An 18,671-nucleotide genomic window follows, 5' to 3' on the forward strand; every position below is an offset into this window, starting at 1 on the left:
TGGATTATATTTAACGTCCTTGGTTCATCTGTTGTACACGAGCTCCTCTCCACCCTCCCTCTATTCCCTTCCTCCCTCTTTTTCTCCCTCTATCTCCTTCCTCTGTCTATCTCACCGTCTCTCTATTTTGTCATCTCTGAACATCTGTGTGTCCTTTCTGCCAAAGCGTGACAGCAGAACTCGCCACGAGAAGAGAATTGGAGGGGTGGAATGTCACAACACATGAGAGAAGCCGTTTTTGGAGAGTTGGCTACAGATTATCTTGATGGATACATAGATCGCTTTTGTTAATTTGAGCTATCTAGTTATCCATCTATCTCTCTGTCTGCCGAATGTTGTTGGGGGATATCATAGGAGATGACACCATACACCTGAAGTAGTGCCGTATGGGTATCATTTTAAGACCGTTTTTTTATTTGAGTGGGAACCATCTTTGTGACCGTGTGTTACTGTTTCCTGTAGGAACCTTTTGGGGGACATCCAGGGTGAGAAGCTGGACATCAAGATGAACCCGGACGGTAGCGGTCAGCTCTATGTGCCAGGCCTCACGGAGTTCACTGTACAGAGCCCTGAGGACATCAACAGGGTGAGGCCACCATTCTACTACTGCCATTTATACTATGCCTGCCACAGGACGTTGGGCTAGTGAGGTAGCTTTGTGCTCTGATCTGCAATCAATGAATCACATTTTGTTTATATGTTACTTACCAATCACAAAGTGCCAAATGGTATTCCTTAACGAAACCCTAAAGCAATACATTTCCTTCAGTACTGTTTTCCAATTAAATAGAGGTTTCGAGTAAGATGAACTTGGGCGTTGTTTTACAATCATGTGTCAGTTAATAAGATGGCTCCCACGGTTCTTCAGGCCTGAGACTGAGCTCTTGTTTTCTCATCCTGAAATGTCTGTCAGAGCTCTTGTGTTCCCTGAACAAGTGGAATGTGCCAAAGCCTGGATTTGTCTGTAGTCTACAGATTAGTTTGTGTGTTAATGATTTAAATCTGGTCCTGTGTGTGTTCTGCCATGTGCCTGTGCGGATGAAGGAGCAGTTATTCACTTCCAATGACCTTTGACCTCTAACCCCTGGCCTGTGCCCTCTGTGTAGGTGTTTGAGCTGGGTCACATGAACAGGGCCACAGCCTGCACCAATCTGAACGAACACAGCTCCCGCTCTCACGCCCTCCTCATCATCACCGTAGCAGGCGTCAACACCTCCACCGGGCACCGCACGCAAGGTACATACACAATTCCTGTACCGGACAAGGTACACAGGCAGACAGACACACACTAATTCAGGATGTTATCTCTGTACACCCTCTACTAGGTAAGCTGAACCTGGTTGACCTGGCTGGCTCAGAGCGGATTGCTAAATCTGGGGCAGAGGGCAGCCGTCTGCGAGAGGCCCAGTGCATCAACAAGTCCCTGTCGGCCCTTGGTGATGTCATCAATGCGCTACGGAGCCGACACTCCCACGTGCCCTTTAGGAACTCCCGGCTCACCTACCTGCTGTCTGACTCACTGAGCGGGGACAGCAAGACCCTGATGATGGTGCAGGTGAGAGAGGGGTAGAGGAGGGAGAGGGGTGGGTGGTAAGGGGTTTCAAAATTGGATATTAGCCTATGATAAAACGATCAATGCTTGAAGCTGTCAATGTTGGACTTCAGGCTAATATCAGAAGGTATTTTCTCTAGGTGTCTCCCCTGGTCAGTAACATGAGTGAGTCTGTGTGCTCTCTGAAGTTTGCCCAGCGGGTACGGACCATCGAGCTGGGCAATGCCACCAGGAGACAGTGGGAGAATTCCTCCACCTCCTCCTCGCCCACCCACGACAGTGTGGAGGTAACCTACACACACACACACGCACCCTGGAGAGAGTGAGGGACGCACTCACACATGAAATCTCACACACGTGCTAGGTCAGCCCAGGCCTTACGTCAAACCTTCCCCAGATCACTGAGCCAAATCTGGGGCATCAGGTTTCATTCTTTCCCTCTGCCCTTAATGATCCAGGTCAGGAAACCCACTGTCTTGCAAAGAAGATCTAGTAGGCTCAGGATGTTTGAAAAGGTTATCTCCAAAAAGCCTCTGGGTAGTTTGATTTTATTTGATCAAGTCATGACACCCCACCATCTGATTGTTCTGAAATTGTTTCTGTTAGAAACAGATAAGAGTAGCATTTCTGCAACATTATTTTGTTGAAATATCAATTGAAATCTGAAAAATTAAGTTAATTGATTGCACCCAAATTGGCTGTATACATTTTTAGGATTCTTATAATATTGAATAAATATAGTACCCAACATCCGATTTAGACCAAACTCTTTTTCTAACAATGAGTATGAGGAATCCAAAGAAATGGCCAAAAGCCACCCAACGCCCAATCCCAACCCAACAATGAGTATACAGTATCAAGTCTTTGTTTGACAAGTAGTATTGAGCTGTGGCTCGTGTATTGTTTATTCATCCTATGTAATTTATTCTCAGTGAATTTGGTGATTTCCCCCCCGGTTCAGAGAAATTAGTCATTTAAGCTTTTAGGTTTATGTCCCATTCTACATCTTCATATTACCAGGTTCTAACCACTAAATGGTGCAGAGATTTTACACATTCAGGAAATGTGATGAAAATGGTCTCTATTAATGGACCATTCCTGATGACCACTTAGTTATGATTAGTTATGCACTTTGTTAATTTAGGAGACACTTTCAACAGATTACCATTCAAACACACTGCTTTCATCAGATGAAAACTCCCTGAGTTAATGCCAGACAGAGCCTGCACTCAAATGCATAATAGATGCATCCAGTCTGGGTTCGAGAAGTGTTTACACCTAAGTAGAAAGTGGAACTCGCAAGCTTGCAGCAGGGTCCTTTCATTTCAGCAAGCCATGACACCCACCATCTCAGATTGTTCTGACACCATCTAGTGGTCAAAACATGGTAATGTCAGGTGTCGGCATAATTTTATTTTCATTAAAATGTCACCAGAACTGAGCTTCAGTCCTACTACATACAAATTATCCCGGGGAGTACCCCGAACCCACTAAGCAAGGGGACTGGAACTGGTCAAGCTCACATGTAAATGATCCTCTTTCCCTAAAAGCATCATAGTCATGACTTTCTTACATGAAATGGGAGGTTAACTTGGCCACAGACAATCAATCTAAAATCGAATTAAGTTTCAGTCGGATGAGAGCAAAACCAAAGCAGAGAAACAATCGTAATCCAGTTAGACAGACAGGATCCTTAGCGGAATGGGGTTGAATGGGGATCTTGAACTTTGGTATTGATATTTCTATAATTGAACTTTGACCTTTCTGCAGCTGGACTCTCCCCCGGTGACTCCCGTGCCCCTCCCCATCTCTCGGGCCAGCAGTGCCGGCTCCACCCTCTCTGCCTCCTCCAAAACACCCACCACACGACGGAGGTCTCAGTCCCAGCTCTCTACAGGTAAATGTACACACACACCTATATATACACATATATATATATATACATACATACATACATACATACATATACATGCATACATACATACATGCATACATGCATACATACATGCATACATACATACGCACACACATCCCTCCCTCCCTCCCTTAGTCCCAACAGGTACACATGCCTCTCTTGAAATGTCCTATGTCACCAAGAACTCTGGGACCCATCAATATACAACACTAACATGTACACACACACACCACCTTATGCCACCATTATTGGGATGATACAAAATATGAACTCAAGTGAGGTGTGAATCTGTTCACTCCTGTGTCCTGATCCTCTGGTCTGATTGGTTGGTTTGCAGACAGGCTGTTAGGCAGAGCCATCCCATTGGTGGGGGACGGTGGGCAGGTAGGTGGGGTTTATGCTGATTGGTCGCTTGGCATGAAAAGTAAATGCTCAGCATGGCATGGTGCCAAGTGCCCACCCATGTCACCTGGTTAATGCCCACCTATCTAACACACCCCACCTCTAACCCCAGGAAACTGTTTGTGTGGATCTTGACTCTTGCCCCTCTGTCTATGTGAGAGACTGCAAGCTTTGTTTCTCTATCTGCAGATCCATGTGTGTGTGGGTGAAGGTGTCCGTACACGTCTGTGACTCTGACTTCTGGCTGTCTGTGACTGACGGTCTGTCTGACTGTCTGAATGCAATTCTTATCTATGTGATCTGTATATTGTATGATGTGAGGGTGTTTATATGTTTTCATGTCTTGTCTATATGGATTTAGTGTGTGTGGAATCTGTGGATACATCCTCTTCCTTTCCCCCATCTGTGCTGCTCTCTGGCTGGGTTGTAAGTGAGCCGTTATTAACACAGGGACACCACTCCTCACTATTCAGTTTCCTAAACCTATTACTCTGCCCCTACAGGACGACTGAAACTGTCTGTCTGAAGGCTCCAATGGATTCAGAATGAAACCGGACCCTGATCCAGTCAGCCATTGGGCCATCTGAACAGGAGGGTGTTAACCAGCACCTTGACCCACCAATAGAAAGTCTCTGCTTTGGGAACAACCTATCCACTATCAGCCCTGTCTCCTTCTGCTGTTATCACTCAGCCAATGGGTGAGAGCAACTGGACTAGGCAAATTATCAGATCTGACCGATCGAACGGTGACATTTTAATTTGAAGAGCAGAGGGGTAAAGAGGGGGATATGAACTTTGACCCTCATGGATGGCCGCCTCATGCTGCGTACCGAGACTCAGTCCCAATGCTCTAAAATGGCCTCCAGTTCTCAATTTCTTCATTACCACTGATAGCTGAAAGGAATCGATAGGTGTTCATTTTAGCCAGGACTGTTGTACAGCCCCCCCATATCTTAACTACGTGCCCTCGTCTATTCCCCTGAAGGAACACAACACACCAGACTTCCACACCTGACTAGGGGCCAAATGGGAGGAGCACCTGAGAGTAACACAGGCCCGTGTCCTAAAAACAACTCTCTCATAAAGAAACCCTTTACCCCTCACAGCCCAGAACAACTCCACCCCACCTTTCACTCCTTCCCCTTTGACCCTTAAACTGAGCCTGTGATCTATTCTCCCATTGGCCAATGGACTTCCTCAAAATAATGCCACACCCACACCCCTTGTGCTAACTAGTCCCATCATCCACTAACAGTATAGCCCTTCTAATCACAGTATTTCTGGGTAAAAATGCACTTTAAACAAGGCTGTTACCTTCTTTGTGTTTTATAACAATGCTCCAGTTACGGATTATGATAATATGCATATACAGTATATATGTGTGTTTTGAGATGTTTTTAATCCCTTAAATCTCCTTTGGTTGTTTTTTTTACGAGGATTCCATCCTGGTCTCCTTCTACACTTTCTCCCCCTCATCCAATCAGGGTACTCCACATATATGTTACTGTGGAGTACCCTGAGTACCCAATAAGACGCAAGCAATAGAGATGTGAGTGCAGAGAGAGGTTAACTTCCTGTGTAGCCGTTTGTGTTTTAGAGGGCAATACAGAGCTGCCTCAGCACTGCATGGAAATGTTCATGTTATCGTGTTTCTTGTACCGAGCGAATAAAGCTAGACCGATTTCAAACTCCCTGACAGACAGGAAATGCCATTCCTGTTATTGGATGCTGCCGGTTATAGTTGCCCAGAGGCACATTTCTAGGATCAGATTATTCAATAGGGACACAACACAAAACTGACCCTAGATCTGCATCCAGGACAGCTTTATCCTACTCCCTATGGCTGACCACAAGCAGCAAATGACAACGGATCGCCTCACGGAGCAGACACATATGTAGCTACAGAAATTGCTGCCCCTGCGGGAGTGATTAAGCTTGTGAACTGTTTTTCAAAATGCATCCAGTGTAAATAGGAATGCTTAGTACATTTGATCAGCTGATCGATCAATACATATCGGCTGTGCTCCTTCAATGTTAAACCAATGTTCCCTTCATGTCCAAGGATCATTGAGGACACGCTGCATCATGTTGGTTGTTGATGGGTATCTTTGCTTGCTTTTGTCTTTGTTGTAGCTGCCGTAGGTTTCTACAGTCTTGTTTTTGTACACCCTTTTTAATAAACACTCGATACCAAATGGAACTCAAGTCTTCTTATGCTGTTTCTATAGAGCTCTGAGAGCACAGGACTCTTAACAGATGTTTGTTGAAATATATAACCACTAGAAAGCTGCATATCTTTCATCACCATTTACTAAAAGGTAGGTTGTACTACACCTACTCGGAGACAATGCTCTTTGACCAACTGGTTCAGGATGGTTGTAGCCATAGCGTTGCATAGAGCAGGAGTTCCTGAACTTTTCCACTAGGGCCCCTCCCCCTTCCAGCATTGGGGAACATCCCAAGCAGTCACCAGGTCTTTCTATAGGCACAAGCACTTCACAACCCTCTTGTTGGCTTTGAGAATTTTGCAGGTTTAAAGCTTCTTTCGTGCATTGCTACATAGTCATGGGGTGCAAAGAAAATGTTGGTTTTAAAGTGTATTGTCTGTGTATTCATGACAAAATTACAACAATCTATGGGCTTAAAAACCTAAATAGTTTAGAGCTATTCAGAAATGTCAGCTAAAGTATGTGGCAGGTAACCCAGCAACGCTGTGCGTCATTCCTCTTTTCAATTTTGAAATTGCATCTTGTGCATTCTACTATTACATCTTTCAAGAGGAAGGTTAAAGCTGGACAGTTCTCGCAGAATCTTCTTTGTATGAGTCCAATTTGGTTAACAAAAAGATGTAACGGCTTATTTGATCAAATAGTTGTTTCATACTGAGATTGTTACAGGTGTACTGATAAGGACACGTGACATTTCTTAATGCTAACCTTAAAAATGGCTTTTTGGTTCTGACTGGTAACCATTCACATGCATCTGATCTTAACTCTTTCCGGAAAAAAATTGAGATGGCCATGTGCTCAAAATTGCAACTGATTCTACAAGAAACCTTAAACATGGCCTTGTCCTTATAATTTTGGACATCTGTAGCACCTTCCCAACCAGAGAACAGTGCTGGAGTGGAATTACACACATCTTAACAAGTGTTGTTCCTTTCAATTCCAGAAACATGCCTACAACTAGACTCCATTCTTTATTTGAAAAACATGTTATTTTAGTGTTAACTACTTTCAAAGAGTGCATCTAGGGTTGACATCTCAGGTACAGAATGTAGAAAATTTAAATCACACAGTAAATTAGGCCGGGTTTCAATCCGATCGTAGGTTATAGGCATTACGGCTTTTAAAGGCGATTTCTGATTGAGCCGAAATGTGCAGCTTTTACTGTGAATAGGATTTCCTTGAACATTACCTTTAAAAGCCGCAATGCCTATAACCTACGATCAGATTGAAACCCGGCCCTAGTCAGGTCTGTGGAATTAAAGTGTGTGTGCTCGGCAAGTCAAGGTTACAGAGGACATAATTACTCATACACAGACAAATACAGATTAAGGAATCATAAGTGCCCCGTGTTTAAATAGAGCTACGCCCTGAAAACACACCTACACAGTGATCTCTAACATGGACTCCTTCTGGATACACAGGACTCATATCCCACCCCGTCTCTGACTCCATTGCTTCAGTCCATCCACAAGCAGTGTGAATCTGTGATTGTCCCCGGATTTACCACTCGGGTGGATGAGAGAATGCATCTGACTTGAGTCCTCACAGCAGTGCTCAGCCATTTGGGGTCTGTGCGTCTCCAGTTGCATAGTCGACTGTCAGTAGTCCAGTGGGGCCAGGAGCAGCTGCAGCTCTTTGAAGGCGCTGCCGTGGCGTCCCACCTGGTCGGCCTTGTTCTTCACCACGTTGCTGAGGTTCTTCAGCTGCTTGTAGCATGCCTTGCACTTCTGGTGGCTGGGCTCAAACACAAAAAAAAACATTAACTCACAGTATGCAATGGAAATGGCCTGCCTCACTGTATCGGAGTCTTTCTGCAAGCAATATTGGATGAATTACGGAGCTAGAACCCTTAAGAACAATGGTTCTTTAGTGATGGGCTGCATAGTGTCACTCTCCAGGAACAGGATTAGTGACCATTGCATTAATGCACACTTCAGATAGATGGTTAAAAGTTCAAGCCGGTTTAGGTTTCCAAAATGGGGCCTAAACTCACCGTTCCTCCCGTGTTATATCCACTCCAACAGAGGGGGGCGCTGTCAGCGTGTCTGAGATGAGAGGCCAGAAACGCTTCAGGATCAGCTTCAGAGAGGTGCAACCCGTCTGCACGTAACTGACCACACGGGGAGAGACTATGGGTCAACACATTTATACCCAAACATGGATTTGTTATCACTTTCATCTCTGCTGTCTCACCTCTCATACTTGCTTTGCAGCAGCTCTTCAATCTGGGGCAGTATAGAGGTACACAGGTCCAGTTTCCATAGAGACCTGGGGGGGGGTACAGGTCAAATTACTGGTCATGGTACTCACACCAACGCCAAGAGTGACCAGTGACAGTATATGTGTGGCCTCCTTCGCTAAATAAGATCTGTAGTCTTGTTGTGCGCACGCGTTTCAACATCCACTCACGGTTTGAGGTTAACGATGTTGAGGATGTCCACGACGATAGAGAGATCCTTCATCGAGACGGCCGAGTCCAAGGAGGTCTGAAGACAAGAGCAGCAACCACAAAAACAAAAAAAAACACTTAAGAGGCAGCCAGTAACGTCTCTCCATACTTCATGGCCACAAACAGCTAATCAGTCCAGGATGTTGTCAGAGTTTAACATTGAAAGTCAAGTCATTATTTATTTCAAGTGATGTCAGCGCGGTCTGTTAAGCGCCATACCTTAACGTCCCCGCTGCCCCACACAGCTCTGATGGTGTCCAGGTTCTTGTGTCGGCTGGTGAGCATCACACACATGGTGTCATGGCCCTTTCTGATCTGGGCCAGAGCCTCGTCATCACCCAGCACACTGGGCCGGTTGTTGCGAGCAGGCTAGGACAGATACACACACCCCGTTCGATCACACCCTAAACCTACATACATTTAGGGGTCAATTCCATTTCTATGCGCATGTGTTCAAAACATATTTAAGAAGCTGACCATCTTGTTTTTGTAATTGTTTTATGCGTACACAATGTAATTAGGTGATTGGAGCATTTGAGTGAATTTGAAAACTGTACCACTATGGTAGGTTTAATGTTGAGCTGATTTTACATGTTGATCCGTGACTGATATGCATTAAATTACTATTTGTGTTCCATTTCATTCTATGCCCAGTTTATCTTATGGGGCTTGTGGTAGAGACTAAGTCTGAAGTTAAAGACAGTGGAGATGTCAGAGGCTAATAATAGGAGAACTGTACTATTCCACTAATCTACTGGCACCGGCAGCATCATCCAAGTGGGTGCTACTTGTTGGCAGTGAAGGAGTAGCTAGCTAGCAGCCTTTCTACCTACAAAGTCAAGTGGCTAAGCAAAAGGATAGCTGTGAGGACGGTAAGGTGCTCTCCTGAATCATTCCCGAACCGTCTCCTGACCCACTGTTCCCCCGCTGGCCGTGACCGTCATGCTGCTCCATCCCTGTGACCGTGATTCTGCCTCCCGCCACTCGATGCTACCAAAAGTAGCTGCTTCAGTTCCCATGCCGACTTCCTGACTTTGCTTCAGTAATTATTCTGGCTACTTGTATGTGTATTGCATTAATACTTTGTATTGAAGGCTATACAAGTGTAATAAAAACATTAACTTGTATACTAAATTCCAATGACATGACAATTCTAGATGGCAAAAAATATTGTAATTTCATGACCTCACAAACAAATCTGCTGCTTTGAAACCGTTCCATGGCGATTCTAAACCATAAGAATACATTTGAATGTATAGCAATCTTTGGTTTTGGTGGCAATTTGTTCCTAATTGACTTGTAATAGTTAAATAAATACATTCAAAAGACAACACGTGCAACCAGCATCTGCTATGTAAGACTGGTCGATTTTTCTCAAAAATCAGCTTCTGGCACCAGATGACAGGAGCATCACTATCTTCCTGGGTACACTCATCACACAGTAAGTAGTGTGAGGAGCACTGTGCAGGTGGCAAGCCTGAATCTCTGGGAACGCGAGCAGTATGAGCTCAGAAACATAGCGATTATCCGCTGGCACAGCCAGCAACTGCATGAGCTGGAGCAACTCTGCCTGGCCAACTGGCACAGAGGTGGAGCAACTCTGCCTGGCCAACTGGCACATAGAGGTGGAGCAACTCTGCCTGGCCAACTGGCACATAGAGGTGGAGCAACTCTGCCTGGCCAACTGGCACATAGAGGTGGAGCAACTCTGCCTGGCCAACTGGCACATAGAGGTGGAGCCTGGCCAACTGGCACATGCCCTGGCCAACTGGCACATAGAGGTGGAGCAACTCTGCCTGGCCAACTGGCACATAGAGGTGGAGCAACTCTGCCTGGCCAACTGGCACATAGAGGTGGAGCAACTCTGCCTGGCCAACTGGCACAGAGGTAGAGCAACTCTGCCTGGCCAACTGGCACATAGAGGTGGAGCAACTCTGCCTGGCCAACTGGCACATAGAGGTGGAGCGCAGGGTTTACTTTTACAGTGTGAGAGAGACCCAAGGCAGACTGCTCCTGCTGGCTCTCTGATGTCACTGGTCAGAGGAGAAAGACTTGGGTGAGTGAAGAATGAGGGCCTCTACTGTGAATGGACTGTTGAAATAATAAATGACTTAGTACTATTAGAACTAAGATAAGAAAAGATGTGATGAGATTTTTTTAATTATTCATAAATACATTAGAATTTAACCATACAAATTGTGATGTCTTTGAGTGAAATTTCTCCATGGTAAATTAAACAAACGTGTGTGTTATGCATGTATATACACACTCACAGGCAGGAAATCTCCCACGTTGAGTCCTATTGGTTCATTCCTGGTGGAGAGGATGACGCTGGGCTGGGGTTTGGCCTTCGCCATAGCAACGACCAGTGGGGGGGCTGGGTGGGGTGCGGGGGTGGTTAGAGGTCGGAGGTCGTGTGGTTACCACGGGGATGGGACGGGGCGCCGTGGCGACCATGGTAGGCTCCACCCTCAGGACCGGAGTGGACGATGCCACAGGAAGGTTTAACAACAGGCCGGGCTGCAGTGAGACACACACATACTAGAAACAAATCTAACTTATTTACAGAGAAACTCACTGACAGACAATCCCACATACACACAAGCATGACAAAAAAACACAAATCAGTCACACATACAACAGTACAGGTGTAGAGTACAAACCTGCTGTCTGTCAGTCATAGGAGTCATGAACTCCACCAGCCCCTGGTTAGCCCTCACCACAAAACTCTCTGACAAAAAGAGAAAAGAGGGAGAGAACTTGAATATGAGTGCCGGAGTCTGGTGAAGCGGACCCCACATGCACCTTGACGATGGGGTTTGGAGCCCCAGCTCCAGCTCGACCGGCTGCGCCCTTCACTTCTTTATCCATCTCCCATTCTTTACTTCTAAATAAATATATAAATATTAAAATGCAACAAAACAACTTGAATATGAAACTCAGGACAGCAACACATCTTATACACAACAGATCAATGTGATAGTTTAACCACAAACACAAATGTAATACTGCTCATACTAACGGCTTGGTAGAAGGGACTCACCATCTTCCAAGGGGGCAGGGAAGGGCTCACTCTTTGGGGGGGTGCGAGCTGGAAGGGGGAAACAAGGAAGACTTTTAGTATGAAATTCAAGAATGATTAAGACACTGCTAGATGTTAATGTAGTAATACATGCATTCTGCTGTTCGTGTGAACACTGAATTAGATAGCAATGAAACGTAAGGTGTACTATCAGCCTACAGATGGCGCTCTTTGGCTGGAAGATCTCTTTGTAGTCCTCGGGGTTACGGATCTCGGCGGAGGACTCCTTCTCGTCCTCGCTACTGGGGCTCCTCCTCTCCCCCTCTGGGCTGCGGCGGTCTGACTCAGAACTCTGCTTTACCCTGGAGGAGCACACCCCCAATTAGTCTGCTTATTGCCACAACGGAAACTAACAGATGCTGTTTTGAAGCAGTATTTGCTGTAACATATGCCATTTAGCAACGTGCATACATGTTATATATGGGTGGTCCCTGGGAATGGAAGCCACCTGGCATTGCAAGCACCATGCCCTACCAACTAAGCTACAGACGACCGCATGATTTGAACCGCTACGATTTTAAATCAACTCATAAGTGGTTTTGTTGAAAACAGATTCCGTAGCATATAGGGCACAAACACTAAATCCGAGTTTAGTGTGCCCATCTCACGTTAGGGTTCGCTCCATAGAAAGTAGAATAGCGGCATTTGGAAGTGGGCAGTACCTCTGTGTGCTGCAGGTGGTCAGGGGTCGGTCGTAGTTGCGTCGCAGCGTGGATCCTTTCGGGGAGGGCTCTGTGAGTGGCTGGTCGTCCTGGATTACGCCTTGGATCACAGAGCCAGACTTCTTCACCCGTGTCAAATCCACCACGTAGGACGAAACATTAGTCAGATTGTACGACACGCCAATCTTGGAGAGAGAGATGGGGGGGACAGTAGAGCAAAAAACACAAGGGGTTGGGTAAAACTAACAGTACCAGTGACAGTAATAAATGTAAAATCGTCATACTGACACCACAGATTCACATAAAGAATCCCTAATAGGCATTTAATAAGATCCCTATGGCTCACACACACGCACGGTTGCAGTAACACAGTAGTTACATAGTAATAGTAACATTAAAAGAGTAACCCCCCCTCCCCACCAATTAAAAAATATATATAAATAAACACCAACTCTCGCACTTGTCTTTTCCTACTAGCACTGACTTTGCGGAGGAAAAATGTACTTACAAATGACTGAAATGTGGTTGTCTCACCGAGCCATCATAAGATGAATGCACCGACTAAGTCGTTCTGGTTAATTGTCCGCTAAATTACTCAAATGTTTAAAAAAAATGTAAAAAGCAATGCCATGCTCACACACCAGCTGGTGGTTGCAGATAGCCAGGTCTGCCACCTTGCCCCAGCCCACTGGCACCACATCAAAGCAGCGGTTGGGCTCCCAGCCATACACACGGAGAGAGTCCACAGCTCCACTATACAGACAGCAGCCATCCAGGTTAAAGGCCAGACACCTGGAGAGAGAAATGGGGGGGGGGGTAGTTTATATACAGTATAGTGTGTTAGTTGCATCTGAACTTCTAATATCGTGGTGTCCCGCCATCCACACTTGTTAATAGTGACGGTAGCCCTCACCTGACTGGTCCCATCTCTCCCTCTGAAGAGCCAATCATCTTGAACTTTTCCAGATCCCACAGTTTGATGGTCCTGTAGGGAACAGACATACACAAAGGCATTCCGCTTTAGTAATGGAGTTGAAGCCATCGTAAGCAAATGTTCAGTTACCTCATTCATATTTATTTACCCCCCCAGAGTGTGTGTGTGTGGATACCATACCGGTCAGAGCTGCCTGACGCTAGCAGATACTCGTTGGGGTGGAACTGGATGATGTTGATGGCTCCGGTGTGTGCTGTAAACTCTGTGATCATCTTCCCTGCAGTCAGGTCCCACAGCTAGGACACACAGGTCAAAGGTCAGAGGTCAATATGAATTCCTGACTGGCACAGCTAGGAATATTATGACGTTGCCCTTAAGAATCAGGTAAGCTGATATCAGATCTGTGCCTATAGAAGGAGAACTTATATGCAAAGGTGTATAACTACCAAACAGGATCGATGAGTTAGCCAGCTGACTTTGATACAACAACCAGAAGTAACTATTGGTTTTCTGGTTCATTAAGAAAGTTACACTTAGATTTGTGTTTTTAGTTCTTGAGTCAAAAAAGGCCATGCCCATTTCAAGCTTATTTTCCCAAAAAGTTATTTCAGAATACTTAGGCAAGTTAGCTGTCTAACTCATTAATCCTCTGAACATACGGTTGAGAGTATACAATAGGGCTCTGCAACCCTGTTCCTGGAGAGCTACCCTCCTGTAGGTTTTTGCTCAAGACCCAGTTGTAACTAACCTGACTCAGCTTATCAACCAGCTAATTATTAGAATCAGTTGCACTAGATTAGGGTTGGAGCAAAAACCTACAGGACGGTAAGCTCTCCAGGATCTGGGTTGGAGAGCCCTGGTTTACAAACTGACCACAGTCATGTGAGATGAGAAACATGTGAAAGTAAGCTTCTGACAACGTGTAGGTGGGTTCATGCCTTGATGGTGCTGTCATCACTAGCAGAGGCCAACCATTTCCCATCTGGACTGAAGGCCAGGCACCTCACTGCCTGAGTGTGACCCTGCACAAACACACACATTATGCCATATGAAATTGATAAACACACATGGGCCCCCCTACTCCTATCCAGACGGTCAGTCCCCAGCCCCTCCCCCCCAGGCCAGACAAGACAGTGTTCGCCGTCTCACTGTAATCCCTGGCTTAGTCCTGCTGCCAGACATAGACACACAGTATTAGCGCTGATTAGCAGACCCACTCCCACGGCTAACAAAACAATCAGCCACTGACCAGCCAGCAGGCCGCTCACAGAGCGTGAAGGAAGGGGGGGGGGGCGTCCTAACCACAAATCTTTAGTCGATAATTAACCTTGGTGCTCTTCAATTGGGCATGAATTACACACAAGTGCAAGTCTTACCTTGTACCTGAACACACAGCCCTTTCTCCGTACATCCCACAGCTGAAAGAAAAAAACTCTGTTTAAGCACAGGTATCACATAACAATCCACATACAGTACCAGTCCAAAACTTTGGACACTACTCATTCAATCAATTTTACTTAATTTCACTATTTTCTACATTGTAGAATCTAAATCAGCACTAATTATGTGTGTGCAAAGCTGTCATCAAGGCAAAGGGTGGCTACTTTGAAGAATCTCAAATATAAAATGTATTTTGTATAAAATATATATGTTTAACACTTTTTTTGGTTACTACATGATTCCATGTGTGTTATTTCATAGTTTATGTCTTCACTATTATTCTTCAATGTAGAAAATAGTCAAAAGAAAGAAAAACCATGGAATGAGCAGGTGTGTCCAAACTTTTGACCGGTAATCTACATAGTAGAGCTCTTAACAACACTCACTAACGCAGCACACATACACACCTTGATGTTGGTGTCCATGGAACCAGATGCCAGGTATTCCCCAAATGGGTGGAAGTCCAAGCTGCAGATATTGGCCTTGTGTCCCATTAGAGTTCTTAGGACTGTGATAAAAATAACAAAAATATTGATATGACATTCTCAGAACAACTGGTAGCCTAGGTCTAGTTGACTCTAGTAGAAACATCTCCACATCCCACACGCCTAACCTCTCCATATCCATACACACACACACACAATATATAGGAGAAATGCAGTCTCACTCTTTGCAGCCTCCAGGTCCCATACACGCAGTGATCCGGACTGTGAGCCAGCCACCACCTGCTCCTCAGAGTTATTAAACTTTACACACTCCACTGGGTTATTATGTCCTGTCAGACTCTGAGAAAGAGATAGGGAGAGAGGGAAAGAGACAGGGAGAGAGGGAAAGAGATAGGGAGAGAGGGAAAGAGATAGGGAAAGAGATAGGGAGAGAGGGAAAGAGACAGGGAGAGAGGGAAAGAGATAGGGAGAGAGGGAAAGAGACAGGGAGAGAGGGAAAAGAGATAGGGAGAGAGGGAAAGAGATAGGGAGAGAGGGAAAGAGATAGGGAGAGAGGGAAAGAGACAGGGAGAGAGGGAAAGAGACAGGGAGAGAGGGAAAGAGACAGGGAGAGAGGGAAAGAGACAGGGAGAGAGGGAAATAGACAGGGAGAGAGGGAAAGAGACAGGGAGAGAGGGAAAGAGACAGGGAGAGAGGGAAAGAGATAGGGAGAGAGGGAAAGAGATAGGGAGAGGGAAAGAGACAGGGAGAGAGAGGTGGAAATAAGAGTTTTAGTGACAGGCAGCATTCACCAGAAATAAGCAGAGATTAAACTGTACACACACACACTTATTCCCTAATGGTCTCACTAGTCTGTACCATGATGCAGTTGGGTTTGCTGACTGCCCAGATGTTGACTCGGCAGTCCTCTCCCCCAGTGGCTAGCAGGCGGCCTGAGTTCTTCCCCAGTGCCAGACACACCACATTACTGGAGTGGGCTACAATCTCCTCTGGAACAGAAAATGATGCACAACACACCATGATTAATCGCTGGGTCAATGAAACTAATAAAATTGTGGGCCTGAATTAAGGTCTTGAAAGGGTGAGTGAAATGGAGACTCGACTCACGTAATCGCCATGATGTTTTGGTGGTGTTGGCCACAGCCATGGTGATTCTTTAGCGTCCAACACTCAACGGGGTGTTGTTATTATTCACACAGAGCTAGCTGGTTCATGTGTGTTGACTGTAATGATGAGACCTGTAGCTTCTCTCCAATGAATGAACAAGAGGCAAAGGGAAAATACTGTGTATGACAAATTGTTGATGGTGGCACAACTCATCCGCTTCATGTCCCCTGTCGGCTTCTCTTGAAGCTGAGGGAGGATTATTACAAGCTAGATAGTCGAATATACGCTGTTGGCGTTAGCAAGCTGGTTCGCTAGGTCGTTAGCAGGCTTAGTTAACTTAGCTAGCGGGCTATGTATTGTTAGTTAGCTTAAACAAAACAAAGTAACAATTTATTTCGGGCTGCAATTTGGGCAAATGTCAAAGTCATGCAAATTCTACTAACTTTTAGCTAGTTAACGTGACTAGTAAACGCCTTTTCGATGGTTAAACAGTTACGTTGAACTTGATTAACGTTAGCCAGCAACTAACTAGCCAGTTAGCTAAATTAGCATAACTTGATAACGTTAACAGCTCAATTACTACTGTATAGTAGCTACCTAATTAGATTGCTCGTCCTGGGCAGTGCAAAATATAATACAGAACATACCTGCATTTTTTAGCTAATTGCTAGTAGAACATCTCTAGCTATGATTGGTGAAAAGAGAACGCTTAAGACCGGTATCACTAGCTAGTTGATGCCAACTACGAAATTGCTTTTTGCCTGGCTCCTTCAGTCCTTGTTGATGTCATGTTTGTGCGGCTGTTTACTATGGAACGCCGACCTCAAACCACACTTGCAGTTTAGCAACTGGGTTTTGCGATGAGATCACTTATTCACTTCCGGATGTCTGAAGTTCAGAGAACAGGGTTGCCAGGTCGAACTAACATGTATATTCCAATGACTACTCAAAACCCTCACACAAAGCCTGAATCCTAGAACCAGCAAGAGAAGTGTTTTCCCATAACGTTATCGTGCAAATTAAGAAAGAATATCGACGTAACTTGTAAAGACGACAGATGACAAATTCGGTTTTCCATCCAGATTATAATTATTGCCAACTAAGGTGACTAATAAAATAATTTGTATATGTTGCAATAGAAAATATAATTCGCCCTTGTTTTATACTCGCCACATCGTTTCCCATAAATGGATGTCGATTTAACTCGGTACATTGTAAATAAATCCCTTATGCGCATGTGCCTAACTATAGCTAAATCCAATAGGAGAGTTTGAGGGATGAAAGTTGTACAAAGGATCTCGAGCTCTCTGTGCAAGAAACACTCGGATAACCTTCAAAATAATGTTAGGCTATTTACAATTTATATTATTGTATGGCTGATGTTAAGACTACAAACCATTATAAATGGCCAATTAGCTAGATTGACTTGTCATTTCAATAGGCATAGGCTAGGCCTACTACAATCTGGGTTTATGGTTGTAATTCAATTTTGCCATGGTTTGTTTGGTTTGCTAGATCCAGGTAGCCTATAGCCCTTGATAGCCTACAGTAGCCTAGGCACGATGTAAAATGAACAATTTAGCAGTTTGCTCAATTCAAATGTACAGACTCATTTTCCGCCAATACTTATTTTCCACCATAATTTGCAAATAAATTCATAAAAAATCCTACAATGTGATTTTCTGGATTTTCTTATCTCATTTTTTTCTGTCATAGTTGAAGTGTACCTATGATGAAAATTACAGGCCTCTCTCATCTTTTTAAGTGGGAGAACTTGCACAATTGGTGGCTGACTAAATACTTTTTTGCCCCACTGTATGTTGCCCAATAGCCTGCTGGAATAGGCCACTGAGGATGGGGTCGTAATTTAAATCACAAATAATTTAAATAATATATAATATAATTATATGGATATTACCTGAATAGGCCTATGCTTATCATCAACAGTCAGGGTTATTTTTTATTTTTTTACCTGTAGCCTAATCTGACTAACTGTTACCTTCAATTTAATGCATTCTAACAACAGCTGATGCAAATGCGATAGAACTGTGACCATGATCACAATTGATAACTTCCAATTTCATTAACTAAACATGGCCATTACTAATTGCATAGTAACACAACTCTACAACAAATGTATTGTATCAAATGGTAGGCTACAGTAGCCTCCATAGAAATTAATAGGTTACTTAATGGCCAACAGATGTATCCAGGGGCGCAACTTTGGTTTTAGAAGTGGGGGGGGGGGGGGGGCATATATATACACATACATATTTTATCCAGTCGGATAAACACGTCAGACTGCTCGGAGGCGTTCGCAATGGCCCTAAAGCACACCTTTGCCTCGTTTTGTATCACATTCCAATGATAAAACTGGGAGGGACAAAAATGCCATTTCAGAATGTGGCCCCATCCCTAGTGAAATTTGCACCCCTGGATGTATCACTCTCCACA

The 18,671-nt window shown here is 44.7% G+C and overlaps 2 protein-coding genes across 10 annotated transcripts in view; one reads left to right on the forward strand and one right to left on the reverse strand.

Moving 5' to 3' along the window:
* The window catches only part of LOC115112042 (kinesin-like protein KIFC3), a 77,972-nt gene extending 71,903 nt beyond the window's left edge, over positions 1 to 6,069 (forward strand). For 8 of the 9 annotated variants that reach the window (XM_029638705.2, XM_029638700.2, XM_029638702.2 and 5 more), the window contains 7 exons: positions 463 to 586; positions 1,107 to 1,236; positions 1,326 to 1,555; positions 1,693 to 1,839; positions 3,323 to 3,449; positions 3,805 to 3,851; positions 4,373 to 6,069. In XM_029638705.2, coding sequence (XP_029494565.2) covers positions 463 to 586; positions 1,107 to 1,236; positions 1,326 to 1,555; positions 1,693 to 1,839; positions 3,323 to 3,449; positions 3,805 to 3,851; positions 4,373 to 4,381 — 814 coding nt within the window. In that variant the 3' untranslated portion in view covers positions 4,382 to 6,069. The remainder of the gene's footprint in view (positions 1 to 462; positions 587 to 1,106; positions 1,237 to 1,325; positions 1,556 to 1,692; positions 1,840 to 3,322; positions 3,450 to 3,804; positions 3,852 to 4,372) is intronic. The other variant, XM_029638701.2, reaches the window with a different exon arrangement.
* A 986-nt stretch (positions 6,070 to 7,055) lies between these two features.
* LOC115112043 (katanin p80 WD40 repeat-containing subunit B1-like) lies at positions 7,056 to 17,410 on the reverse strand. Its single transcript, XM_029638711.2, is given in 21 exon segments — positions 7,056 to 7,831; positions 8,091 to 8,207; positions 8,291 to 8,365; positions 8,507 to 8,583; positions 8,766 to 8,915; positions 10,820 to 10,912; positions 10,914 to 11,066; positions 11,210 to 11,277; positions 11,590 to 11,637; positions 11,788 to 11,930; positions 12,291 to 12,475; positions 12,932 to 13,082; positions 13,204 to 13,275; positions 13,405 to 13,520; positions 14,163 to 14,246; positions 14,601 to 14,642; positions 15,072 to 15,172; positions 15,332 to 15,449; positions 15,969 to 16,099; positions 16,218 to 16,354; positions 16,865 to 17,410. Coding segments are annotated over 20 exon segments (2,100 nt in total). The 5' UTR covers positions 16,258 to 16,354; positions 16,865 to 17,410; the 3' UTR covers positions 7,056 to 7,695.
* Between the last annotated feature and the right edge of the window lie 1,261 nt (positions 17,411 to 18,671).

Source organism: Oncorhynchus nerka, linkage group LG27 (genome assembly GCF_034236695.1).
Source record: "Oncorhynchus nerka isolate Pitt River linkage group LG27, Oner_Uvic_2.0, whole genome shotgun sequence".
Lineage (NCBI taxonomy): Eukaryota > Metazoa > Chordata > Actinopteri > Salmoniformes > Salmonidae > Oncorhynchus > Oncorhynchus nerka.